This window comes from Camelus bactrianus, chromosome 22 (genome assembly GCF_048773025.1).
Source record: "Camelus bactrianus isolate YW-2024 breed Bactrian camel chromosome 22, ASM4877302v1, whole genome shotgun sequence".
Lineage (NCBI taxonomy): Eukaryota > Metazoa > Chordata > Mammalia > Artiodactyla > Camelidae > Camelus > Camelus bactrianus.
This window is the reverse complement of record NC_133560.1, coordinates 21317750-21345250: the sequence shown is the minus strand read 5'-3', so window position 1 is coordinate 21345250 and position 27501 is coordinate 21317750. Positions and strand designations below refer to the sequence as shown.

At 47.7% G+C, this 27501-nt stretch overlaps 2 protein-coding genes across 2 annotated transcripts; both read right to left on the bottom strand.

Annotated features, from left to right (window-relative positions):
- Positions 1–324: 324 nt before the first annotated feature.
- On the bottom strand, positions 325–10976 carry CCDC194 (coiled-coil domain containing 194). Its single transcript, XM_045508183.2, has 4 exons — positions 7923–10976; positions 6686–6782; positions 6150–6282; positions 325–5727 (listed from the first exon to the last, which is right to left on the bottom strand). Exons 1-4 carry the CDS (start codon positions 8553–8555, stop codon positions 5577–5579), a joined length of 1014 nt encoding a protein of 337 aa, XP_045364139.2. The 5' UTR covers positions 8556–10976; the 3' UTR covers positions 325–5576.
- Positions 10977–11092: 116 nt separating this feature from the next.
- Positions 11093–14470, bottom strand: BST2 (bone marrow stromal cell antigen 2). Its single transcript, XM_045508184.1, has 5 exons — positions 13946–14470; positions 13086–13161; positions 12759–12816; positions 12357–12487; positions 11093–12119 (listed from the first exon to the last, which is right to left on the bottom strand). The coding sequence occupies exons 1-4, from the start codon at positions 14453–14455 to the stop codon at positions 12391–12393; spliced, it is 741 nt and encodes a 246-aa protein (XP_045364140.1). The 5' UTR covers positions 14456–14470; the 3' UTR covers positions 11093–12119; positions 12357–12390.
- Positions 14471–27501: the final 13031 nt, after the last annotated feature.

Here is a 27501-nt window from a genome sequence, read left to right as displayed (position 1 = left end):
GAGCTGGGAGGGGTCCTCCAGGGTGGCGTTCATCCAGGAGGCGGGAGTTGGGTCGGGAAGGAGGAAGTTCCCAGGGGTGGGCAGGAAACCCCTGTCTGACCTTTGGCCTTTGCTGCTACCCAGTAATTCCTGATTCCGGACCCTTCCCAGCCACTACTGGGAGGGAGGAGGGCTGGGGGCTGCAAGTAGTGCCCAACCAGCTATTTCTCTAGGTTGGTCAGGCCCCCCCCCCAGAGTCCCCTGAGCAGGGAGGGCATCTTCCATCTTCAACAGCGGGGGGCCATGTGGGCAGAGTGGATATATGGTTTCAATTTAGGGCCTCTGGAGTGAACGTCTGGCTGTGTCACTAACTGCTGTGTAACCTGGGACAAGTGACTTCTCCTTGAGCCCCAGATTTTTTTCTGTCTAAAGTGGAGGCAACATAGCCAGTTGTGAAACATTTGTCACAGTGCCTGGCACACACTCAGCCTTAATAAATGGTGGTATTTTTTTAAGGTGGGAGGGGCTGGATCATGCCCAGCTTCTGAAGTTGGGCTGAAGAACTGAGACACAGGGGAGGGGCACTGCCCAGGTGCTGTTGCCTTGGGCCCGTGGGCTCACCAGGGGAAAGGGGGTATGATAGGGGAAGAGCCTGGGTGACAGGGGTCCAGTTGAGGAGCTCAGGCTAGGGGGCAGTGCCTGGATCAATGCCAAGAGGTGTGACAGTCTTGGTGTGGACTTAAGATCCTTCATGATATATTGAAGGTGTGGCATATGCGTATGTATGAACATAATGTCTGTTGTCCAGGGAAAAGAAAGGCAACCATAAACTCCCAGAAACCAAAAAAGCCACTCTAAACCTGATGATGTGGATGTGCTACAGTTTTGAGCAATTGTCATAGTATAAGAACAAGAGTTTTAAATATACACACTAATGTCTTTTATATCAAGCTCAAAAATAACATTCCCTTTCTATTTGGCAATTTGATCTCACAACTTTGATTTGTGATGTTTCTTTTTCCAATAACTTGTTTTAAAAGCTAGATTTTTTTTTAATGGAAAAGATAATGATAATGACGGAACTTCCTCTTTTGCTCTACATTATGACGCTGAGATTTGTTGATTCTTTTTGACTGTTGTTTAGGTTTTTCACCACATACATTATCAATGGGCATTCAAACCGTTTCTAAATTTGTTGTTTCAGTGAACAAAATAAGACTTGATATCAAATCTCCACAAATGAAATTGCTGGGTCCTAAAGCAGTAACATTTTATATTTGGGCAGCTGTCACCAATTTGTCCTCCAAAGAGGTTGTTTCCATTAACACCCCTGCCAGTAGTGTCTAAAATTTCTGAAAACAGACTTTCTGAATACGTTCTGCCTGCATCCCTGGCCAAAAAATTCCAGAGGGAGGAGGTGAGCAACTGGTCCTCAGATTCACATGAGGTCAAATGCATCAAATGATGTGAGCATTTGGTTTTTTCCTGAAAACAATTTGTCATAGTCACAGGAAATTCTGTGGATGAATCTTTCTGTATTCCCTTGGAGGGTTATCATAAAATCTGGCTTCAATTTTAAACTTTTTTTTAAAAATTAAAAACAATCACGTTGGTTTCATTTGATCGTTTGGGCATAAAAAGGAAAACTGCCATGGGGAAGTATACTTGGTGTCATTCTGAAAGCTGACACTGAAGTTCTCAAGGAGACACAGGGTTTTTAAAACTCTCACGGAACTTCAGGAAGATTTTTGAGGAAGTGATATTTCTGGCAAAGAAAAATTTCAGCAAAGTTCAGAAAACCCTCCACCTTTATGCCAATGTGTTCGGTTTTTGGTTAAATGCAAAGGAAATTAAGTTTTCTGCTTTTGGAGTTGACAGAAGAGACAGAGAGAGCCCTTTGGAGGGGAAGAGCCTGTCCTCCCTGGGGGTTCGTGTTCCTGGCTGAAAAAAGGTGACCCACTTTCTTACTTGGGACTGGGGACCAACAAGGTCAGATTGTGGCTGTCCCCAATGCCCTCCACCCAGCTTGTGCCACAATTCCTGTTTCCACCCCTCCCCCACTCCTGTTTCTACAGCCCCAGAGGGACTCCAGGGTGACCATGAATGGGGAGGCCAGGGGAGGGACCTGGGAGAGTGTGCTGGGGACAAGGTGGAGGCACAGAGGTAAAGGCGCAGAGACAGAGGCTTTGAGTGGTAATGAGACAGGTGGAGACAGGGAGGCAGAATAAAGCAAGGGCAGGCCAGGGGCTGGCCCTGTGGGGTGGGAGGGAGGTGCAGTCTGAGAGGCTGGGCAGCTAGGGGATTCTCAGTCTCAGCCAGGGACTGAGAGCTGTTCTCCTGAAATTGCTCCAAATTCTCACCCATTCCCTGCCATACAACCTCCCCTCAGGATTCAGTCACCCCCACACCCTTCCCTCTCTTTGCCTGATACCAGATCTGATCGTACTCTTCCTGCTCACACACCTGCCATGGCTCCCCATTTCCCCCAGGGCTGATTTTCAGGAACCTGGCAGGTATGTCTAAGGTGAAGCCAGCAGAGTAAGTGAATAATAATGATATTTTAGGTCCCATTTGCAGCCCTGAGCCCAGCCCTTTATGTGTATACTCTCTCCCTCTGTTTTCTTTCTTTCTTTTTTTTTTTTTTTTTCCGGTTGTTTTTTTTTTTTTCTGGGGGGGATTAGGTTTCTTTATCTTTTAAAAAAATAGGTGAGGTTTATTTATTTTTAACAGAGGGACTGAGGATTGAACCCACGAACTCATACAGGATAAGCACTCTACCACTGAGCTCTACCCTCCCCATAGTCTTTTACGTTGTTCAGCCCTAAATCCCACAACTGCACAGTGAGATGTCTCAAGTCCCTGGGGCACCAGACAAGGCGAGACCAATCTCCAGCTCTAGCTGACTCCAGAAGGAGAAGCCGTTTCCTGCTCACTTCCGGATTTACGCCGGAGTTGGGGCGCGAGGGTGGGGGTGAGGGTGTTGGTGGTGGGGGAGGGTAAGTCTCAGACCCATTCTCCCATCCTCTGAAGCTCTGGGCCTTCAGCCCCTAGCAACCGGGTCTGCAGACTGGGGCGACCCCTGGTGGCCGGCAGTGGAACTAGAGGCTGGACTCTTCCCTCCCTTCAGCCTCACTGCCTCCGTCGTTGGTTCGGGGGAAGTCCTCCAGTTCTCCTTCCAGGTGGACCCTCTCCCAATAAAGGCCCTGACCAGACACCTCCAAGCCACCTCCAAGGTGGGTGGGGGGATAATAAGCAGGACTGGCTGAGGCAGGATCACAGTTTCAAAGGGCTCCTCTTTCCCTCTTTACACCAGCCTCTTCAGAATTTTTTCAAAACAAATTTTAATTATTTTAGAGGTAATACATGCACATGATTTTTAAAATGCAAGCTTTACAAAAAGGTATACAGAGAAACATAAGACTCCCTCCCCTGCCAATCCCCAGATCTCTGATTCCTTTTCCAGAGGCCACAGCTGCGTCCAGTTTCTTTCAGAGATACTTGGATAAAAGTTTTCCCCAGTGCCAGATTTTAAAAGATGTACACAAATTATTGCTCTCCTGCTTTTTACATTAATGAGTCTCAGAGAAGATCTGTCTTGGTCTTTTTAACAGGTGTATAATATTCCATGGTGTGGATGGACAGACACTCATTTAAATAGTTCCCAACTGGTGGAAATTGAGATTGTGCCCCATTTTTTTTTGCAATTACCAAGAATTCCCTCATTCTCTCCCCTAATCCTGTCTCCTTTTTTAAAGTAAACTTTTTATTTTGGAATAAGTTTAGATTTACAGAAAATTTGCAGAGATAATACAGAGAGCCTCTGAATACCTCTCACCCAGTTACTTTCATTGTTAACATCTTGTATAGCATGGTTCATTTGTCAAAACTAAGAAATTAATCTTAGTATATTACTATGGACTAAACTCTAGACTTTATTTAATTTCCTCACGAAGTGTTTTTCTGTTCCAGGATCCAACCCAGGATTCGCCGTTGCATTTAGTCCATCATTTTGTATGCATTTAAATATGACTGTAGAAAAATTCTTGAAGAGGAATTGATAGGGCAAACAGTAGATGCACTTTTAATTTGAGACATTCTAGAAAATTGCCCTCCTAAGTGGTTGTACCCATGAGCAGTCCCACCAGCACGGTGTGGGATTGCTTGCTTCCCCACAGCAGTGCCAACACAGTGTATTCACAAACTTTTAATTGGTTTTTATTTTCATCTTTGCCCTGTGAATGGGTAGGAAGTGGTACCATATAGTTTCAGTCCGCATTGCTTCTTGAGGAACGAGACTAGGCACATTTTTGTGTGTCTCTTTGAACTGGCTGCCGATGTTCTTTGCCTATTTTCTACTGAGTTATTTTTTGAGAAATTAATTTAGAAGAGATCCTTACATACTAAGGAAAGTAGTTTATTCCTGGATATTAAAAAAACTATCTGAAATGGATCTTTCTTTTCTTCCAAAAGATTTTCTACAGAGTTGTTAAGATATAGGAGAGTTTCCACTAATTCTCTTGGGTTTTCTATATATAGTCATACCAACAGCAGATAATATCATTAGGTTGAATCATCACAAAAACCCAAACTCAGACACGGCAAAATAACCAGCCTGGGCTTTTAAACGCCAACATCATGAAAGGCAAAGACAGACTGAGGAATATTCCAGATTAATACAATGTGTAAACCAGGACTCCTTGTTATAACTTCTTTGTTAAAAAGGACATTATCAGAACAGTTGGCAAAATCAGATTAAGGTTGAGAGATTAGAACCTAAGTGTCCAGCAAGTGGATAAAGATGTAGCATACATATACAACGGAATATTACTAAGTCACAAAAAAGTCTTGCCATTCTCAACAACATGGTTGCTTCTGAAGGGTATTATGTTAACTAAGTCAGAGAAAGACAAATACTGTATAATTTCACATGAAATTGTTGCTATTATGATAAATTCTTCAGAATTTTTCTCATTTGATCCATCAGTATGGTGAACTTTCTGAACAGACTTCCAAATACTGAACCATCTCTGCATCTCAGGCACATGTCTTTATGTTAAGGTGTATTTTAAAAATGTGTTACATGATTCTCTGCTAAAATTCCATTTGGAATTGTACCCTCCTCAAAGGGAGAGGGGTCTATAGTTTTCCTATTGTGCCATCTTTCTCAGCTTTTGGTGTCCAGGATCTGCTGGCTCTCATGATTCCGACAATTACAGACAAGGTAAACTGAGGACCAGAGAGAAGTGATTCTTTCAGCCTACTCCTGGGCCAGGGTGGACCCTAAGTCCTTATATCTGTGGGATGTGGACAAAACTTTCCTTAGAGGGGACTTAGGCCCTGGCTCTGCACTGTCTCACCTTGTGACCAAATGGACCTCAGTTTTTCCGTCTGTAGAACAAGCACTAGATGGTCAGGGAGAGAGGGTCGGGTCTTCTTTCTGAACACTTTCCGTTCAGGGCGGCAGCTGGGTCAAAAGCTGAGCGCTGCTGGGTGTAGACTGGGTATCTCATCCAGCGTGGGCACCTCTATATGTGTCCCTGCGGGGCCCCCAGTGTCCGTCCTCCTGGCCTGGAGCCCCAGTCTTGCTGGGGGCTGACTCACCCTCGTGCGCGCCGCGCTGGTCGCCGGCAGCTTCCCGATGTTCCCGGGCGAGAGCGCGAGCGGGGGCTTGGCCGGGGTCGGGACCCCGAGCGGGTCCGTGGGTGTGGCAGTCTGCGCTGGGGGCCCATCTGGGCTTCCAGGGCGTTACTGCCGGGAAGGGGGAAGGGACCTGTCAGCACCTGGAGACTCTCCAGCATTCTTTCTTCCTTCCTGGGAACCCCACTCCTCAGAGATCCCATGCTCCACCCCTGGCCATTTCCAGGACCCCTCTCCAGGGACTCCCAAACTTTTTCCCAGAAGCTCGCCTCCAGGCCCCAAGCCCCTCCCTCGATATTCGCTTTTCTTGCACCCTCACTTCACTCCTCGCCCTCCCCGGAGCCCCCACGATGCCCCCAACTCCAGGAAACCAAGCCTCCAGAGTGCCCTCCTCAACCAGGGCTTCCCGCCCCCAAAGAGCCCACCTTGCGTCACCACCCCCAGGTTCTACTCCAGCACCTTAACTTCGCCCCTCCTAAGGCCCCGCCCACACGGCCCAGTCCCCCACCCCTTCCGGCCCCGGCCTCACTCACACGCGTTCGCGCAGCGCCGCCTCCCGGGCTGCGCAGGCTTCACCCTCGGCCACGGCCGCGCGCGCGCGCCGCTGTGCCTCGTCCAGCCGATGCGCAGACTCGGTGGCCGCCGCCTCCCAGCGCGCCAGGGCTTCTGCGGGAGCAGGGAACCCGGTGAGGTTGGAGACCAGGCTCTCGCCCCGCGCACACCCGCTCCGAGTTTATAGTCTGCCAACTATTTGCGTAATTTGTTTTATTTGATTTAAGCTTGTGTGCTGTTTGCATGACCTTCACGTGCCATTTGCATAGCTTTTCATAGGTTTACATTGCTTTGGGGAGTCCTTACATGGCGTGTGCGTATTTTGTTGCATTTGCATTGTTTTGTGACATTTGCAGAACCTTTGCATATTATGTGCATTTCTTTCACAAGTTTCCGTGTTCATTTGCTTTACGTTTGCACCTGTGCGATTGCACCTGTGCAAGTCATTTGCATAGGTAGGAACCTTCTAGGCTCCTCTCACCTCTAACCCTGCCCATTCCTTTGCACCCCAACACACCTGTCAGCGCCCCGTTCTCAGCCCCCATCTGGGTCCCCTGTGCCTTGGCCTCGTCCATCTCAGTCTTCAGTGTCATCAGTTGGGTCTGAAGCCGACTCTGCAGAGTGGAGAGGAAATGAGGCGGGTAGGGGGAATGGGAGAAGGAGTGAATTGGCCCCGCCCTTTCTAGGGGAGACTGAGACGACACTAATGTTCCTTAAGCTTTATTTGCAATGTCCTTGAGCGTCCTGTAATTGTAAAACACGGAAGTGGTCTCTGAAGTCTGGGGTACGAAGTGGTGACTGGTGCCTGACTGGAAGGAGATCTCTGCCCAGGTCCACCAATCCCCACTCCAGATCAACGGGGTGTAGAAAAGGTTTAGCTCTGCCGACAGACACTGGTTCCAATCCTAGCTGTAGACTTGCCGATGGATTTTAAACGAACACAAACCAATTTGGTGTTTAACAATGTTGGGTTTCTGGGGTATCCTTAGTCACTTCTGTGAGACATTCTGCAAAGCAACTGGCCTGACTTCCTCAGAGAATCTTCAATAGAGGGGCAGAGCCAGAATTTGAACCCAGGGCAGATTGCCTTTAACTTGGCTGCCCCAAGTCCTTCACTTAGGCAGGCAGGAGAGGCAAGTTTCAGTTTCTAAAATTCACACACTGCCCAGCCACTACTGGGCGGGGTACGCAGAGGTATGCAGTAGTTACTCAATAAATGTGAATGGTTGGGACTTTGAGGATGGTTTTTCTGTGAGGCCCAGGGCTGGGAAGGGTTAAGAAAGAGTCTGAAGGAGGTGGCAAGAGGAAAAGGGAGGACCTGGCTGGTACCTCCCCCAAGAGGCCAACTTTAGCCTCTTAATTACAGGTGACTTGAATGTCCCTATCTTGAAATAGGGCTGCTGGACACTGGCGGGGCTGGGGGAGTGGAGGGTTGGGGAGGAGTGTTGAGTGGGTGTCTGGTGGGAGGGTTAGCACAGGGCCTCCCCAGGTGGGCTCAGGGGTCTGGGGCTTCCCTAGCTACCGACCATTGACCTGGCAAATAGCAGAGAAGAGTGGAGCCTTCTTGGTCAGAAGGTAGACTCAAGGATGAACTGGCAATGTAGGAGTTGGAAGGAATTACCGTGCTATTCTCATTTGCCTCCCTCAGTTGAAGAACTGAGGAAACCAAGGCCCAGGGGAGGGACCCTGGGGATGTATGTAAGCCCTTTTCCCCCAAAGCCTGAATTTCCCAGCACCCCACCCTACCCACGTACCTGGCGGCCCTCACAGGCCCTTAGGGCCTCCTCCAGCTGCCCACGGACACTCTCGGCCTGGTTCAGCTGCCTGGTCAGGGCCTCCTCGCGCTGGGCCGCCTCTGCCAGCCGCCGCCGCAGCTCCTCGACTTCGGGCGCCGGGTCCCCAGGCGGCACCGTGGTGTTAGTCCCTGGTTCTGGGCAGAGAGGCTTCCGGGAGGCCGAGGCGGCCAGATTCCAGGCCAGGAGGGCTGCTCCGGCGGCCACCGCTGCCAGAAATACAGCAGCCCCGCAGAGGGCGAACACCCGCCATGCGCGTCCCGGCTCCGGCCCCTGCTCGGCCATGCCGCCGTCCACAGCTCTAACCCCAGACGGCCACGAGCATTTAATTGGCACCTTGGGGAGCCAGGGACACCCACGGTTCCGCCCCGCCCGGCGGTGGCTTCTAGTTTGTTGGGAGGGGCTGGACCTGCGCCAGGGGCAAGTCCAGGCTACTCGAGCCCAGGACGGGACTTGGGGGTCCTGGGTTCCAGTCTCGCTTCTGCATCCCATGTGCTGTCCTCTGAGACTCAGTTTCCCTCTCTGTGAAGTTAAGACGACAGCAGCTCCTGCCCTACTGGGTTTATTGGGAATCACATGAGCACATCTGCACATAGCACTCACTTCCACAGGAGGATGCTCTGCGAAGGTCTAGGTGTATATTGTCCCCACTCTGTTCATGAAGAAACCGAGGCTACATGAGCAACTGAAGTCAGCCTGGCTCCAGCTGCCACACTTTTTGTGACCTGCTGTGAGGGCCAGAGGGTAGATGCAAGGATGGACAGTCCCCATCTCCCTGACTGTTCTCCACTAGGCCACCAGGGGGCAAACTTACAACATGAATCTAGGCCAACTTATCCCCTTCCCCTAGCTTCCCTTCCCTGTGGCAAATCAAATCCTCCTCTTCCCCTTGGGCCCTCATCCCCCTTCTCCTCCTGGCCCTCCTCCATTGCCATCTCCCTTCCTCCTCCTCTTCGCTCACCCTACTTTCCCCCTTGTCTCCCCACCATCTTCCCATTTTCCCTCTACCCTTCCCCATATCTTAATCCTTCCCCCTTCTCTTCCTCCTTCCCCTGCAAGGCCCCTAGCAAGTATTTGATGTCATTTCCTCCTGCCGACTCCCTCCAGCCTTCAACAGTCTTCAGGCAAGTGCATTCCCACCCCAGGGCCTTTGCATTGGTTGTTCCCTCTGCCTGAGGGCCCTATCCTCTCTCTTTGCCCAGCTAACTCTTCCTTACCAGCTCTCCCCTGTCTACCAGAGTACCTCCTCCTCCAGAACCCTCCCCCTTCCCCATTAAGTCAGGCTGCTTTAGATCAGTTTCCTCAGCTCTGCTGTAGTTTTATGTCTTATGTGTTTGGTTCCTGGCTGCCTCCCCCATCAGACTGGGTGAGCCCCTAAAAGGCAAAGCCCGCAAAGCCTCCTTCCCTCTGCCATGGCATGGACCTGGAGCACAGCAGTTATGTAATAAATGTGAACTAGAATCTGTGTCCCTCCCTGCCTCCCACGTCACATAAAGAAACTGCCCAGAGAGGCCAAGTCTCAGGCCAGGGACACACAGCAGCTGCTGGTCCCTGCCAGATTCCCATTGGAGCTGGACCACCCCCTACCCCCCAGACCTGTAGCACCCCTTAGTCCTGACTTCTCAACCCCTGGCTGGGTCACAGCCAGCCAGGGAAGAGGGGCACTTTTTGGAAAGAGAGAAGTTTATACCCCGGCCCTTGTGTGGGGGTTTGGAGGGAGAAACTGAGCAGGTTGAACCCATGATCTTTGGCAAACCTGTCTCCCTCCATCAGCGAGACACAGCTCAGATGTGGTGGGGCAGTGCTGTTTGGGGACATTCCAGTAGCCCAAGTTGGGAGTTGGGGTGGAGGATGTTGGGTGTGGGTGGGAATGGACTGAGGTCATGTGAGAATGGCTTGCTTACTGGCAATTGAGAGAACCTGCTGGAAGCAGAGGATTCCATAGTCTGAGCAGCTGAGAAACCCTGAACAAGTCCAATCACTTCTCTGGACCTCAGTTTCCTCATTTGTTAGGTGGGGCTATTGAAGGGAATGTGAAGTGACTCAGTCATTGTAAAGGGATTCTGTGAGGGCTCCGACAGAAGTGAGGGGGACCCAAGACTTGCCCTCTATAGCTGACGTTTTCACTGGAATTGATTCTGCTCCCACCTCCCCAGGGAAAAGGAGAACTTGATAATGTCTGGAGGCATTTTTTGTTGTTGTTGCCACATCCTGGGGGTAAGGTGTTACGGGCATCTAGAGGGTGGGGGCCAGGGATGCTGCTAACATCCTACAGTGCACAGGACGGCCCCCCAACGCAGAGAACGATCCGACCCCAAATGTCAAGGATGCTGAGGCTGAGAAACCTTGCCCTCGAACTTCAGAGTGAAGAGTGGGTGTCCCTAGCAGCAGGAGCTGCTCACTAGTCAAGGCTGTGGGGCAGGAAGGAACTTGACAAAGTTCCAGAGAAATGATTGGGGCAGGGGGAGGGGGATTGGAGCAAGGGGAAGTTAGGGGACAAGGGGGTCAGAGGGCCTGTGGCAGGGATGGTGTTTGGGGGTCCCTAGGAGGACAGCAGAAGCCATAGAGGGGGAATCTACCAACCATCTGAGTGGGGACCAGGGGACCTGAGGGCAGTGCAGAATTCTGGGAATTCTGGGTAGATGCAAGCATCCACCCCCAGTGCCACATACAGGAAGCTGCCTGGACAATAGTTGGGATTCCAGGAGAACTTAGAGGAAGGAAGAGGAGGGAACTGTGGGGCATGGGAGGATGCAAGAAAGTGGGTTAAAGGGTCTGTCAGACCGTAGCCCTCAATTCTGAGAAGCAGAGAGGCTCTCTGGAGGAGGGGCTCCCAGAGCTTGGTACTGCAGGATGAATAAGGGTTTGGGGGATGTAGAAGAGGGGGGCATTGTGACACAGGCCTGGTCTGTATGTGTCTGCAGATCCAGATTTGAATCCGAGCCCTGCACTTTCTGTGGGAAGGGATTGGGAACCAGGACAAAGTGTCTCTTTCACAGCCTCAGTTTCCTCCTGGAACCACTGTTATTAGGAGAAGATCCGGTGAGGAGATGGGAGTAGACCACTCTGCAGGCATGTTGCTGAAAGATCAGCTCCGTCCCTGACGAGCCAAATAACTCAGAGACCAGATCTTAGGGTTTAGAAGAAAAGAGGTATTTTTATTGCTTTGCCAGGCAAAGGGGCCTCACAGCAGGCTAGTGCCTTCAAAACTGTGAGCCCGTTTTAGGGCTGGGGCTTAGTGATTATACAGTGAACAAATTGGGGTGTAAAAGGGGACATTAATTAACAAAAGTCTCTGTTAAATCTTCCTCCTGGAAGCAGAGGATTCCATAGTCTGAATCTTGGTGTGTCTGCCCATGACCTTCTTTATCTGATCAGATTCATCAGGCACCAGGAGGAACTTCTAGGGGTCTGGTCATTTTCCTAGGATTATTGTCCCATGACTCCCTTCCTGGGGGAATGACTCAAATTCCAAACATGATTGTAAACTTCAATTGCCAGAGTAAGGTAAAATAAACAAGGAGGTTAATAACTCTAACTCTAACTCTAACAATGGGCCTGGGGCTGGGGCCAGTGTCCGGTCAATCAGATTTGCTGACCATTTTAAATCAAACGGCAAGAATAGGGCCAGGAATTAGCCTAAGTGTGGCCATTTTGTTATTTCTCCTTCAGGCAGGGAGCACTGACCTGGGTGTAGAGTCCTTTAAGATAATCCCAGCAGAGGAAAGGGTTGGGGAGGCCCTGGAGTGGTGCTGGCTGGAACCCCAGGGATTCCTGGGGACATTCTAGAACAGGGAAGGCTGGGTGTAGATGTCAATAGGTGTCCACCCTTGCCCACAGGGCAGGTCCTAGATGCTTGGGGTGGCACAATAATACTCCAAAAACTTTAGAGTAAGGTTTTTTCCCCCCTCAATGGGGCCCAAAGACCCCAGAAGGAAGTGACCTTCTAGAAACCGTAACAGCAAGAAGCACTCTGCATGCCCTCCCCAGCTCTAGGGCAGCCTTGGGCCCACTCCACTACTTCTCCATTCCCAAGGCATCCCTCGGGAGCTGCCCCATGGACCCCCTGCTGCCACCCCATTCCCCACCCCCCCAACCATGTTGCCATGTGGTCCCCTGAGAAAGCTGAGTGGGAACCGGACCAGTCCAGGTTGTGGCCTAAAAGACATCAAAATAGGGACTCAGAGGTGGACAGAACATGGGCTCCGCCCCCTCTGAAGCCCCGCCCGGCTCCAGGGCCCCTTCCCTCCTCAGGGAGCTCTCTGTCCCGCTCCAAGATCCTTCTCCTCTGTGCCCAGCCCTCTACCTCCGCAGACAGGTCACCTCCCCAGGCCCTGACCCATCCCTGACTCCCGGCCCTTCTCAGCTTCTCCCCCTGGCTACTCCCCTCCTTACCGGCCGGCTTCCTGGGACCTCAGCCCTGCCAAGACTAGAGGCATAGGATCAACATGTTCAGAGTGATCAGGAAGCCCAGGATGCTCCAGCAGCTGGAAGAGCTGTTAGCTGCTGAGGCCTCACTTCTTTTTCTGGAGTAGAGAAAGGGACAACTCTGGCAGCTGCTGGATGGCTCCAGCAGCTCTAGGCTTCTCCCCTAAGAATCTCCACTCCTCCACCCACCACCAAGTCACTGGGGAGGAGAGTGGGCACTGGCCAACCCATGGCTGTGTGACACAAGGGACAAGGCTGGGGCTTTTAAACTTTGCTCCCTGAGCAACGATGAGTTTCTCCGATCCAAAGGGGTCCAGAGTCTTGGGGGTGGGGTGAAAGGGGCGTGGCCTGAGGGGCGTCATCTCGGACCTTTGTCGCTCTGCCTCCTCCAAAGTGTTCAGCTTCTGTTTCAATGTCAGGACCTCATCTGGTGGAGAGAGGCGGGGAGACAGAATCAGGGGCCCTGTCAACACGGTGGCCACACCCCTTGCCTGACCCCACCCCCTCCAACCCTGCCCTCCTCCAGCCCCAGCTTGGAAAGCTGGCCCACTCCCTTCCCCACCCCTCCAACTGGATTCTGGCCCGGGACCTCTCTCCTGACCCCAACCCTGGGACCTTCCCTCCCCAGTCCTTTTCAATACCTGGCCCACCCCTCTGAGCCCCCTCCGTGGGACCCTGGACTTGTGCTTTGCTCACCCTGAAGCTCCTCTGCACGTGCCAGCTGCTCCCGACCCAGAGCCTTCTCCTTCTCCAGGGAATCCCTCAGGGTCTCCTGGGATAGAGGGGGGGGGGTAAGGAACCGGGCTTCTGTCCCTGGGTCCTGGATCCCTCCCTAGGTCCTGGGGTCAGAGGAGCTCAGGTCCAACCCCTTCTTCAGTTTCCTCTCCAACCCTCCCTGCACCTCAATCTCCCACCTTGAAGAATGGCCACAAATTCCCATCTTCCCAGGGCCACCCATAAGACTGTGATCCTCAAAATGGGAGTTTTGAGACCCCCCACAAGAGACTTTGGAGGCTCCCCATGCCTAAACTCTAGGAGAAATTTCCAGATCCCCTGGGCTATTGCCCAGGGAGCTTGAGAGGTTCTCCCCAAACCAGAACCCAGGGGGACTTTGGAGCCAAAGTTACATGTCCAATGGGAGTGTCAAGGTCCCCTGTACCAGGACACAAGTGAAGGTTTCAAAATCTGTCTAGACGCAGTGGAAGTATCAAGAGCCCTTTCTTTCTCTGGGACCTGGTGAAGTCCCCATCCCAATCCCTTGAGGGGGCTTCCTCTCCCCAACACTGGGGCCTGAGGGCAGTTTCTAGCTCCCCCAAATCAGTGCCCTGGAAATTGGAGAGTCCCCCCACATCCTAGCAGGGTTGCTGAAATCCCCGATTGGGGTGCTCTGGAGACTTTTAAGGCCCCCTGACACCAGCACCCTGAAGAATTTAGAGGTTCCCAAACTGTGGTGTGGATATCCAGGGGCAGTTTCAAAGTCTATCTTGATGGATCTCCACGTAGGCCCTGTGAGAGCGCCCCGAGCACAGGGCGCTCTAGTGGGTGCAGTGGCTTACCACAGATTGGATGCAGATGGTGGCCTGGGCTTTGGTCTCCTGTAAGACTTCCTCGGTCTGGGTTAGCTGCCGCTGCAGGAGGTTGGTGGAGTTCTGACACTTCTGCTCTGCTTGGAGGCCATCCTTGCAGCTCTTGCTGTTGGCCCTGATAGTGAAGATGATCAGGGGCACAAGCAGAGCCACCACCACCAACACCATCAGAAACAGCAGAAACCACAGCCATCCCGGCAGCTTGCGGCCCCGCTGCATCAACTTCCTACAGCAGTCGAGCATGGGCATAGGGCTGTAGTGATAAAAAGTGGGTGCCAACCAGATCTGCCAGTAGGGAGTTTGGATGGGAGTTAGAGAAGGGCGCTGGAACCTTCTGTGGACTGGGGCTGCCCCCTTATAAGCATAGGAGCTGTGCTGACCAATGATGAGTTCTGGGAGGGTCCTCTGACTTGGAGGTGTTGAACACGAAATCTGCAGGCAGAGGACAGCCCAGGCTTTAGGTTTCGGTTTCCTTTTCATTTTCCCAAGAAAAAGGGTGAGTTGTTTCTGCCAAATTATAGCCTTGGGGATTTCTGGGCTGGATGCTGGCCAGTGAGATCCTTTGGAGGGGCAGCTAGGACTGCCTGCGACACCCCATCTCAAGTCCCTGCCTTTCTCTTAAAAGTTTCTTTCTTTGCGGGGGGAGGGGGTAATTAGGTTTATTTATTTATTTATTTTAACGGAGATACTGGGGATTGAACCCAGGCTCTCTACCACTGAGCTATACACCCTCTCCTATGTGTTTCTGAGAGTGACAACTGCAGTTACTGAGCGCCTAGTGTATGCCAGCTTTGTCTCCATCTGTCCCATGACCTGAAGAGGTGAAGGACATTTTTGTTCCAGTCCCCAGCTGAGGAAAGTGAGGTTGAGAGGTGAGTGGTGGACAGGGGGCCAGGTCTGGATCTGACCAAAGAGGCTGGGTTTTGAGTTCACGGGTCTCCGTGGTGACCTAGACCTAGCAGGGGTTCACTTAGCATCCCTGACCAAGCAAAGGGGACCACAGAGAGCCACAGAGGGTGTCAGAGGCAGGATCATAGCCTGGCGGAAGGAGGGGGGCCATCTGGATGGACACCCCCACGCCCTGTGACCAAGACTGCAGTTGCCCCATTTGGCCACCAGAGGCCGCCCCAGCCAACGAACAAGGTCGCCCAGGTACTGGTCTGGCTCCAGCCAGAAACAGCCTCCTCCTCCCAGAATCTGCCCCTGCCACTCCAGGGTGTGATGTAAACCCTTTAAACCTCAGTTTCCTTATCTGTAAAATGGGACAATAACAGGAGCAGCCTCATTAGGAGGGCCAATGAGGAGTTCTGAGTAAAGTGCTTTGGCATCTAGCAGGCTCTCAATGGGTGTATGGCTGGTCCTGTGGCACAGGGCAGGAGAGGTGGATAATGTGAAAACAAGGCCACAGAGTGAGAAGCACATTTTGAGGAAAGACAATCAGGTCCATTTGGGACATGCTGAACCCACAGGGCTCGGGGGGGCTGTCTGGGGAGAGGCCCCTAAAAGGGGTTGGACCGTGGAGGGAGGTTTGAGGAAACTTAGGCCATACTGACCTTTCCTCCATGTGACCAAGGGAGCTGGAGCTTGCTGCTGGAAATCAGCCTGATTACAGTCTACCAGCTGCCGGCTGTGACCTCTGGAAGGCAGCTGTGTGCTTTTTCCTGTGGCTTCTTTTAGTCGCAGCCTGACCACAACCCAGATTCTCTTGGGTCAGCCATTTCTAGTGTTTGCAGTTAGCTGGGTCAGATGGTGGGCAGGGCCAAGGCCAGAAGCCCTGGCCTTGAAGCCCCCCCCACACCCCTTAAAGCCACTCAGCAGCCAAATGACATGGGATCAGAGACAATCTTGTGGAGGAGGCCCAGGGGGAGCTTGTGTGCCCCACTCCTGCCGAAGATTAAGTTCTTGTCTCCTTGCAGTGTTAGAGTAGGCAGATAGCTAGATAGGACCAGAAAAAGAAGGGGCCCGGGCCAAATGGCAGGAAACCATACATCTTGTGAACAATGGGGGTCCTTGGGCAGAGAGAAAAAAGCAGGAACCTCCGACCTGATAAGAGATCACATATTTTGGGGTGACAAGTGTCCTAGAGGCAGGCAAATAAAGCTGGGAAAAAGCAGGAATCTCCTGTGTCTGAATGTAACCATTTGCTCATTATGCCTCATTACAATAATATTAGCCTTGCAGATTAGAAGTATCTGTCATGCACCGACACCATGACACTTCCGATCCATACTAAGGACAGAAATCCTTCCTCCCCTGGGGAAGGTGGAGCTCGGATGGAAATCAGGGAATACGATCCCAAACCCTTCCCTCCCCAATGAATATTCCGCCCATTCATTTTTACACTCTGTAACCAACTTGCCAAAGAAGCTCAGTGCAGCTGCTCACCCGAGCCTGCCCGCTCTTCCCTTGAGAGTGTACTATCCATCCCTTAATAAATCCTCACTTTGCTTTCTTAACCTCCGCATGTCGTCTCCGAATTCTTCCAGGGATGAGACAAGAACCTAATTGTCAGCAACACCATAAGCAGGGGCCTCCCTCCCAGGCCAGGACTCCAGGTGCACAACGCTTGGCAAAGCTGACTTATGGGAGCCCCACTGTGCTAGTTTCAAACCTGAGAGTCAGCTCGGGACCACAATTTCCGGTAGAGGCTAATATTGTGTGTGAGCAGCCCTGCCTCTCTGTGAGACTGTGGGCAAGCGATTTCCTCTCCGTCTCAGTTTCCATAGCTCTAAGATGGAGATAACAATAATAGAACTGTTAGGTGCCCCTTGCCCCATATTTTGCAACCAAAGCAAGTACCTTATTCGTCTCACTCTAGTCCTAGCTCTGCAAACAGAAAGTTTGTGATTTTTTTCTCTCTAAAATTCCAAATAGAAATAGTTGTGCTACCATTCCTCAGCTTTTAGCTTTGTTATTTTTAATTTTTTTGTTTTTTTTTTATTTTTGGGGGGGAGGTAATTATGTTTGTTTATTTTTTTTAATTTAATTACTTATTTTTAATGGAGGGACTGGGGATCGAACTCTGGACCTTGTGCATGCTAAAGCACACACTCTACCGTTGATCTATAACCTCCCCCCAGATTTGTTATTTTTTTTAAAGAAGCATTTTATTTTGGAATAGCTTTTGATTTGCAGAAAAATAGCAAAGATAGTACAAAAATGTTGCCTATACCCTACACCTCATTTCTCCTATTTTTACCATTTTACATCTGTATGGGACGTGTGTTAAAATTAATGAACCAGTACTGACTGAGAACATTATTGCTAACTGGAGTCCATGCATTATTCAGATCTCCTCATGTTCCCTAATGTCTGTCCTGGGATCCCCAGGTTACATTAAGTTGTCATGTCTCTTTAGGCTCCCCTGGGCTGGAATCCTTTCTGAGACTTTCTTGGTTTTGATGATCTTGACAGTTTTGAGGTGTTTTGAAGGATGGCCCTCAGCTAGGATTTGTCTGGTGTTTTTCTCATGATTGAACTGGGGTGATGGGTTTAGGGAGGACCACAGAGGCAAAGCCCCCTTCTCATCACACCGTGTCCAGGGCATATGCCACCAATATAACGTATCACTGTGATGTTGAAGTCACCTGGCTGAAGTGTCTGCCAGGTGTCTCCACTGTTGAGTTACTCTCTTCCCCTCTTTCTGTGCTGTACCCTCTGGAAGGAAGTCACTATATACAGCCCAAACCTAAGGGATGAGGAGTCACCCTCCACCTCCTTGAGGGCAGAGCATCTGCATAAATTATTCGGGATTCTTCTGCCTGGGAGATGTCTCTTCTCCCCCATTTATTTATTTATTCAATCATTTATTTAAATCAGTGTGGACTCGGGGATATTTCTTTTACACTTTCCATTGTTTATTTTGTCATTCAAATAGTTCCAGCTTTGACTCTTTGTTTTAACAAACTTAGTTCCAAGGAAGTGTTCTGGAATATTCCTCGTAGGCAAGTAGAAACCAAATGTTTATAAGGGGCTCATTTAAGGGAAGGTCAAGGGGAAAGAAAAATACCATATGATATCGCTCATATGAGAAATCTAAAAAAAGAAAAAGTAAGACATTAATGAACTTACCTACAAAACAGAAACAGACTCACAGACATAGTAAACAATCTTATGGTTACCAGGGGTAAAGGGGATAGGAAGGGACAAATTGGGAATTCAAGATTTGGAAATATTAACTACTATATATAAAAAAGATAAAAAACAAATTTCTTCTGTAATAGCATAGGGAACTATATTCTGTATCTTGTAGTAACCTATAATAATAAAGCATATGAAAACAAATATATGTATGTATGTGCATGACTGAAACATGATGCTGTACACCAGAAACTGACACATTGTAACTGACTATACTTCTCAGAAAAAAAAAAAAAGAGAGAAGGTTGGGGTAGGCAGGGAAGTGACATGATTCTAGGAGCAGAGAGCATGCACAAAGGTTTTTCTTTTCATGGTTAATATTAAGATGATAACGTAGAGACATTAAAGAAAAAAGTCCGTAAAGGACGCAAAGATCCAATCATCCTGCTTCCCTCCGTCAACTATTTTCTTTCTTTTTTTGTTGTTTTTTAGGTTTTTTTTTTTTTTTCATTTTCTGGGTGTGTTCTTTTATGTGTAGCTCTCATCACCTTCTTTTCTTTAATTCTTATTTTTTATTAACATGTAGTCAATTTACAATGTTAGTTTTAGGTCTACAACAAAGTGATTCAGTTATGCACATAATTACGTACATATATATTTTTTCAGTTTCTTTTCCATTACAGCTCATTACAAGAAATTGAATCTAGTTCCCTTTGCTATACAGTAGGTCCTTGTTGTTTATCTATTTTACGTGCAGTAACGTGTATCTGTTCAACTGTTTTATTTCTGTTCATTAAACTACACATACATTTCATTGCATTGACAGAACGCCTTACTTTGGGACATTGAAGTGTTTTTAGTTGTGCGTAGCCCCGTGTGGGCGACAGAGGGACATCTCCATGCTTGTAGAAAGCCGCTGGCCCAGGGGCAATTCTGCCCCCAGGGGGACATTTGACAATGGCTAGAGACAGTTTTGGTTGTCACAGCTGCAGGAGGAAGGGCGCTGGCCTCTAGCGAGTGGAGGCGGGGCTTATGCTCAACTTCCCACAGTGCACAGGACGGTGGTCCCACCGCCACAGAGAATGCTCCATCTCAGGAGTGCGGAGGGTGAGAAGCACTGCCCTGGAGGGTCTTAGGTGCAGCTTAGGAATCAGACCTCCCCTCAAATTCCATCTTGGCTCTGGACCAGCTACTTCATCCTGCTGACACTGTGGTTTCTTTCATTAGTTTTACTTATTTATTTATTTAGTGCTTTCTTATAGAATGGGTGTGATACCAGCTACATCCCAAGTCATTATGAGAATTAAATACATCAATATATCAAAAATGTTTGGCTCAATGCCTAGTGCATTCTTACTACCCTGTGAGACTTCATCCTTATCATCAGTTGATAAGTTTTGGATTTGATTGAATCCTTTCCTTAGATGGAGCTCCCCAAAATGGCGTTCCTGGGTCCCAGCAGAATGTGTGTCTCCCTGGCTCTTGCTTTCCCTAAAGAGGAATCTAGAATTTAATCCATTGCCTGCCCCTGGGTGGATTCTTATCTCTCCAATCGTGTCACAGTTGTTCTTGTTTTCATTCCAGCTCCTTCCCTGGTCCCCATTCCAGCAGCCCCTCCCTCTCCTATAAAACACACCAGCTCCAGAGTGCCCTCGACCCACATTGGACATTTCCCTGGGTCTGCAGTTCAATCAGCACCCCTTTCTCAGTCCTGGGCCTCTGAAGCAGCCCCAGGACTGAGTGTGGGCATCCAAACCATGTTTTCTTGTTGGAAGAGGTTGTTGAGAGGATGTGATGACCAGTTGACCTGAGAGCTGGATGGGGCAATTAGAGGCTCCTTATCTCTTCCTCTATCCTTTTCCACCCCCCTTCCTCTATACTGGAATATATGTTCTGCCCACTTTTCTCACTTCAAGCCACTTTAAGCCACAACCTTGAAAGAATAATGCATTTTTGAAGCCATCTGGTTGATACATCTGACTGAACCCCATTAAGATCTCTGTATAAACTTGTAAGATCATGGTGGGTGAGGGCTGAGACCTACTTATCTTGCAGGCGCCCAAGACAAGCCTTTTAAGTAAGTTTCCTTGCTTATTAAACCCGCCACCTACAATTATGGAGTGTTCTGCCTCCTTCTTCCGTCACTCCTTACCCTCTGTCTACAGGGGCCAGTTTCAGATTTCACTCAGGGAATACCAGCTCGCGTTGGTTCTGGAGGTTGGGAGCCAACAATTGGTGAGCCAGCCAGGAGACTGAAGGAATGGGCCTTGGGAAAGAGGCATCTGAGGGGGAAATTACTGGATGGCCATCGACCTCTGTGTGAGGAAGAGTGTCCTGTATGTTAGATGCTTGTGGACCTCCACATGAGTACAGAGATGCCCTGAAAACATTAGCTGGTCTAATGTACTGTTTGAGGAACTGTGCAGAGTGCAGTTCAGCAAAGAAGGGAGATGAATGACTGTCACAGGGAGCTGGACACCCATGCCAATTAGAGGCTGAAGCTCGAGTTAGCAAATTGGAGGAAAAGTTGAGGTTAGAGAAAGATGTGGTTGTTCACTACTCTGATAGCTTTGGGGCTAGTGGAGAAGGTGGGAAAGCAGGATATTAAGTTGGAGAACTGAGTGTGCTGTTTTGCAAAGCTAGGAGGGTGCAAGCCGCCTCAGATTAAGGTTGGAGCACCTGGAATAAAGCCACTAAGAGGTGGGACCCCTGGGAAAGTGAGGAGACTGAAGGGGAGGATGTTGTGGTGATTGACGGTGAAATGGATGAAGCACCTTGTGCTGTCAGACCCCTAATACCAAGGACAGCAGAAGCACAGCAACCACAAACCCAGCCGGTGGGGCAGCCCCCAGTTTAGGAAGTGTTCCTGATGAGAGAATACATACCTGCTGAGCTTACTGACCTGGGAAAACAAACAAACAAACCTGACTCTCGATCAGCTTTCAGAGAAAGATTTTGATCAAAATGGGGAAACGTGAAAACGAATAAACAGAAACCTCATTTAAAATGGGGTGGGGAGGCCAGAAGGGTGAGCTCCTATGACCTACCTCTCAGTGTCAATTCTGCAACAGACAGAGGCGGTACTTTTGCACCTCCAACAGGAAGAGGATGACTACTTTGCTACTCAGCAGGAGGGAGGAAGGAAGGATTTCTCCCTGCCTGGCAACAGACCAGCCAATTAGAGACTGTCACAACTCAGCCAATGAAAAGCCACTACACTTTGAACTCCCAGTTTCCTCCAGTGGACTCTTTGTTTATAATAGCCCCTCTCAACTCCCCCTTCTCCTCTATAAGAGAACACTTCTCTCCTACATTCTCCAGGCTTGTCTGTGGTTCACTATAATTTGCATATCCCAAATTGCAATTGTTTTCCCGAGTACCCCCGCCCCCTGCTTCTTCTTCTTCTTCTTCTTCTTCTTCTTCTTCTTTTTTTTTTTTTGGTAAAATAACTGATTGTTTAATTGTTTTAGGTAAATTTTACTTGATGTCTGAGAAGTGGGGTCCACAAAGGACCCCTAATAAGACTGAGGCTGGTAAGCAAACAGGTGCTGGTACCCACAGAGCCCACTGAGCCCAGTCCTTTCTTCCCAAGTTTGAGGGTAAATTTTCTCCTGGATTTAAAATCTGCTTTTTTTGCATTTTTAAAGTCTCCAGACTTTATTGAGGACTTGCTTTTTTTTTTTTTTTTTTTTTTTTTTTTTAAGGCTTTGTCCTTTCTGTGATTACCCATTTGGCCTGACTTTTGAAACCAGGCTGTTTCTACTGAAACTGTACTAGTCCTCAGTCTGGTTCCTTTTGGAACCTGGGTGTTTCTATGGGAACTATGCTGTTTAAGATTTTTTTTCCTTTGCTCTAAAGAAAAACCTCTAAGAAATGGGATTACAGTCATCTAAATGTTTTGAGGGTTCCCCTCCACTCCCCTTTAGGGATCCCAGTCAACTTTATGTTTAAAAATCACAATCCTGGGGAGGGTGTAGCTCAAGTTGTAGAGCATATGCTTAGCATATTCATGGTCCTGGGTTCAATTCAAAGTATCTCCTCTAAAAACAAACAAACAAACAAACAAACCAAATTACCCCCCACTCCCCAATCAGTCTCTACTCATGCCCATTTCTAACTAAATGGACTGACTTAACCCCAAAATAATTTAGAACACTGATGGCCATTTTGGGGAACTTTTGAACTCCCTAAACTTAATTTTCTTAATATTGGACAGCCATGGCTCTAAAATTGTCCAAATTGAATGGGATGCCTATTTTGATTGATATTTTGAGGCTTCCAAACATTATCAGGAGTCAAAAATGGCCTCTCTGCAAAACACAATTTTTAAGTTAACTGAAGCAAACAAAGAGAGACAACATGGCCCTGAGGCTCTCTTTCCTCTCCTTCAACTTTTCTGTGTTGCAGCACCCGTCTTGTGCTAAGGCTCCACATCTGTTGCCATCTTCCTCTTTCTCTTTGCACTGCCTCCACTTCCTCTGTACCCTTTGCTTCCCCATCCTAATTCTCTGGCCAAACTTACCTTTTTCCCTAAATCTCTCTCACCCCCTCACCCCAAACCAATCAGAATCTGCCCTTTTAAAGTGAAATCTTCTAAGGACCCAAATAAAACACAAGTTTCTTAGGTTCCCTGGACTGAGGCTGAATTGCAAACCATATGAATTGCAAGAGTTCCCTAAAGTAACTGAGGGCTCCGATAGGTTTGCTGGAGAATTTCACATAGGAGTTCAACCTATTACAGACCCAGGTTCTCAGAATTTTTAATCAATAGAAATTGATAAAAGGCTGGATAAAAAATTCAGGCATGGGAGGCAGGTTATAGCTCAGTGGTAGAGTGAATGCTTAGTAAGCACAAGGTCCGGGGTTTAACCCCCAGTACTTCCATTAAAAAGGTAAATAAATAAATAAATGAACATAATTACCCTCTCCCCCACAATCAATCAATCAATCAATTAATTTAAAAAGAATATTATTAAAAAATAAAGAAATTCAAGCATGACTTTACTGGGACTGCTGCAGCAGGAGGAAGTGAAAATAAGAAACAAATGCCCTTAATCACTCCCTGAGCTGAGTGGAGGAGGAAACAAGCTCGGTCCTTAAACAGGGAGAGGGTGGGGGCAGATCAGTGGTTTGGGTAGGAGGCATAGCTTAGGTGTTCTGCACATGCCCATGGAGGTGCTGTGTGATGGGATCATGCCCAGTACCTTGCTTTTGCTGGCACTTCCGAAATGGCAGCTGGTTTGTGGCCTTTTTGTATCTTATTGTTCATAGTTGCCCCAACTGAACATGTGTTGTAGATATTTTTAGTGCCTTGTAATTTCTTTGTACTCTGTTGCTTGAGGAGCCATTTGTCTGGGTGCAGGCACTCCTGGTAAAGAGTGCCAGGTCCCAGCCTATCTCAAAACAAGCCTGGCTGTCTAGATTTATCTCAGTTAGTCCACATGCTTGTTGGTAAGGATCAAACCAAGTATTGGATGAAACTAGCTAACCCAATGGGAACATCCTCTGAAAAGGATTTAGGAAAAACAAACCCCTAACTTTTGTCAAGAGCCTAGAACACTCACTAGAGTCCTCCACAGATCAATTGCAGTAGCTTTTTCTACACTCAATGACCAGAACAAAATTTAGGCTTGCACACAAAAATCTGATGTACCTGTTCATAACTACTATAATCAACTTCAGATTGTTTTCAAAGAAAATTCTGGTCTTTTTCAGATGTTGAATCCACAGGGTAGCCTTTAACTCTATGTTTATTAATGGGCTGAACTGGGATCTTTCTCTTTTAGTTAAAAGGACCAGGGTGGAATGGGAAATTATGTCCACTCCAGATGTAGTTAATTCGGCAAATCAGCTTGCTTGCACCCTAGATGAGTCACCTAAAAGAAAGAACACCAAAAGTCTTAATTTTTAACTATAGCAAATGAAGGTCTTTAAAAACCAAAAACCTAATTTCTCTATTTTTGCAAAAAGCCAGGACACTAGAAATGAGACTGTTATAAAGTTAAGCTTCCAGGCATCTTCAGTCCCCTTACCAGGCTTTCCAATGTCCTTCTAATTCCCAGGAATTACAGCGGCTCTTTCCAATATTCTGTCTTAATCTGCTCAGAGAAACAACTCTCCAGATTGGGAATGAACCTGTGTCTGTCCTTTATTGACACTGGAGACACACTCTGGATGTTCAATTCCTCTGCTCTAAAGCAGCCCCTGCCTCACAGTACTGGAACAGTTCTAATATTGGGAGTCTCTAATGAACCTCAAGAATGAACCTATTCCCTTTTGTTTAGGCCCCTTGAGAGAGACACACCCTTTTCTCATTAGTTCCTCAGCCCTTATTTATTTATCAGGCTGAAACATCTTAGAAAAGTATTATGCCAGAATTTCTTTCTCCAGAAAGGGGGAAATAATTCTAGAATTTGAGAGTAGCAATCAAAATAGCCAATACGGTTAATTAAATAACCCTTCAGCATTTTTTATTTGCCCCATCTCTGATGATACTGGAGCTGACTCTGGAGACAATGATCATTTGTCCCTATTGATTCAGCTACCACCCTCCTTATGGGCAAAATCTCCAACTGATGTTGGCAAAATCCACAGTGCATCTTCCATTGAGATCCAAACAGACCTCTCAAAACCTCTCCCTAGAATTAATCAATACTCTGTAAGTAAAGAAGCCCTTCAAGCTATAAAGCTTCTAATAGAAGATTGCAAGTCATTATAATGGGCTTCATTAACCTTTATGCTAGTTCCTGTAACACTTTTATTCTACTTTTGAGAAAACCCAAGGGTTGAGGAGGTAGGTTTGTCTAGGTCCCTCAAGCAATGAGCAACATTGTTATTTTTTTGTCACCCTGTTGTTTCTAACTTATCAACACTACTAACATTCATCCCCACTGAAAGCAAAAGATTCACCATAACTGATCTATGCAGTGCATTCTTCAGTATTCCAGTTTACAAGGCAGGCCAATATCTTTTTGCCTTCACATGGGAAGGACAGCAATACACCTCGACAGTAGTGCCCCAGGACTTCACAGAAAGTCCCTCTTAATTTTCACAAATCTTAAAATCTGATTTGGATGATGTAAAATTTTCTTCAGGCTCTACTTTTTTTTTTTCCAAAATATATGGGTGATTTGCTTCTATGTTGCCATTCTCAAACCTCTTCACAGGAAGATAGCACCCACCTGTCAAAACTTTTGGTCTTGTAAAGTCTCCAAAGAAAAATTGCAGTTTGCTCAAATTCAGGTTCAATATTTAGGGCACCTGATCTCAGAACAAGGACTACATTTAGATCCAGGTAGGCTTCAGGGGATCCTGAACTTCCCCAAACCTAAAACTAAGCACCAACTATGAGGTTTTCTCAGGCTAGCTGGCTACTGTCAAAACTGGACTCCAAAATTCTTTCTTTAAGGCCCAGCCCCTATACGCTTCATTAAAAAACAGCAAACTTTGCCCCATTGTTTGGGGAGGTCAGGATGACATAGTTTTTGAAGCCTTAAAGAAGGGCTTAATGAGACCCCCGCCCTTGGACATCCTAATTATCAGATTCCTTCTCTCCTCTCTATTTGAGAAGGAAGGAAATGTCCTTGGAGGACTCACCTGAAAACATGGGGACCATCATTGACCCATAGGGTATCATAGCCAACATCTGGACCCTGTGGCACTGGAATACCCTCCCTGCCTCAGAACCACTCCTGTGACTGCCCTTCTGGTTAAGAAGAAATCACCAAAGAAATCATCATGGGATTCCCCATTAACCACCTTTGTACCCCCTGCAGTAGAAACCCTCCTGAATTTCCATCACACTCAACACTTTTCAGGCAGTTGCCTCACCTCCTGTGAAATCCTTTTGCTGATTGCTCTTCACATAACTCTTTCAGGTCATAATAACCTCAACCCTGCTTTTTTTCTCCTCTCCTTCACTGACGAACTCCCTCATGACTGTCCAACACTGACAGATCACCTTTTGACTCCCTTTGATAATCTGCGGGAGACTCCTCTAACCATTGTAGACTTCTCATGGTTTACTGATGGTTCATAATTAAAGGATGGCCATGGTAAACATCATGCTCGGTATGCTATCACACCTCTCAAAGTCGCTGAGACAGCACCCTTACCTTTGGCTACTTCAACCCAACAGGCTGAATCACGCACTCTCACTCAGGCTTGTACTTCAGCCAAAGGCAAAACTTCAAACATTTATACCAATATCCATTATGCAACTGGGCTAGCCCATGACTTTGAGATGTTATGAAAACAGTGAGGTTTTCTTACCTCTAGTGGGGAAAATATTAAAAATGGCTCTATTATCCAAAATTCATCAGATGCCATACTCTTGCCAGCCGCATTGGCATTAAGATCCCTGGCATTCCTAGCTTGACTCTCTAGAGGCTAAAGGAAATCCATTCACTGATATTTCTGCCAAAAATGCTGCTTTCAAAGGAACCAGTGGCCAAACCTCTGTCATAGTCCAAAGGGGTGCTCCTCAAAATGACAATCTAGAAAATTGACTAGAAATGGCCAACAGTTGTCCCCAGGAAGGGAAAATCAATATTGGAAATCTAGTAACTGTTGGTTTGATAAAAAGGGAAAATTCTGGTTTGGTCAAATAACAAATGTGTCCGACCAGAAATTCTAAGATTTGCAATTCTTACATTAAGCCATTATATTATAATATATAATCATATATATAAAATAGTGGCTTGTATTATTATTACATTATGTTTATTTTATATTATATATAATAATACAAACCATTATTATATATATAAGAGCCCCACTTCTTACATTAAACCAATGCATTAAACCATTGGTCCACTGACAAAAATGATAGCACGCATTAATCAATATTGGTGGGGAAATATTAATAAAGCTGCAAAAAGTGCTTACCTTGCTTGTCCCATTTGTCCAAAGTACAATGCAGGGAAACCTGTTCGCGCTGCTCCAGGATGTTTTGAATTGCCTAACAGCCCATTGGAGGTTTGAGAAATGGACTTCATGCAGCTTCATGCCCCCATCTCATGGATATAAACAGAGCTGTATGTTTTCTCACTGGACTGAAGCTTTCCCTTGTAGACAGGCCATTGTTTCTGCGGCTAAAATTTTGCTAGAAAAGATTATCCCTACCTGGGGACCCCCTCTGGAACTTTATAGTAATAGGGGAACCCATTTTACAGGTCAGGTACTTCAACAAGTCTGTGCTATTTGGCCAGTTGATAACACTTTTATTGTGTTTATCATCCTCAAGTCCTCCAGGTTAGTCGAACTCACCAACAGCACTATGAAGACTCAACATTTGTGAATACCCTCCAAATACCTTGGCCAAAAGCATTGCCATTGGTTCTTCTAAATCTCAGATGCACCCCCTTTGGAACTCATAAACTCTCGCTCTTTGAGATAGTTATAGGATGTTCAATGCACCTAGCCCCCACTTCTTTTTATCTGCAGCT

Coding starts and splice junctions, on each gene's coding strand:
- CCDC194 (XM_045508183.2), bottom strand. CDS start 8,555: ATGTGCAGATGTGCTCATGTGATTCCCAATAAACCCAGTAGGGCAGGA. Junction 6,783..7,922: donor GGGCCTGTGAGGGCCGCCAG/GTACGTGGGTAG, acceptor TCCACTCTGCAG/AGTCGGCTTCAGACCCAACT. Junction 6,283..6,685: donor TGAGAACGGGGCGCTGACAG/GTGTGTTGGGGT, acceptor CTGCTCCCGCAG/AAGCCCTGGCGCGCTGGGAG.
- BST2 (XM_045508184.1), bottom strand. CDS start 14,455: ATGAAAAGGAAACCGAAACCTAAAGCCTGGGCTGTCCTCTGCCTGCAG. Junction 12,817..13,085: donor ACGTGCAGAGGAGCTTCAGG/GTGAGCAAAGCA, acceptor TCTCTCCACCAG/ATGAGGTCCTGACATTGAAA. Junction 12,488..12,758: donor GAGGAGGCAGAGCGACAAAG/GTCCGAGATGAC, acceptor TCTCTACTCCAG/AAAAAGAAGTGAGGCCTCAG.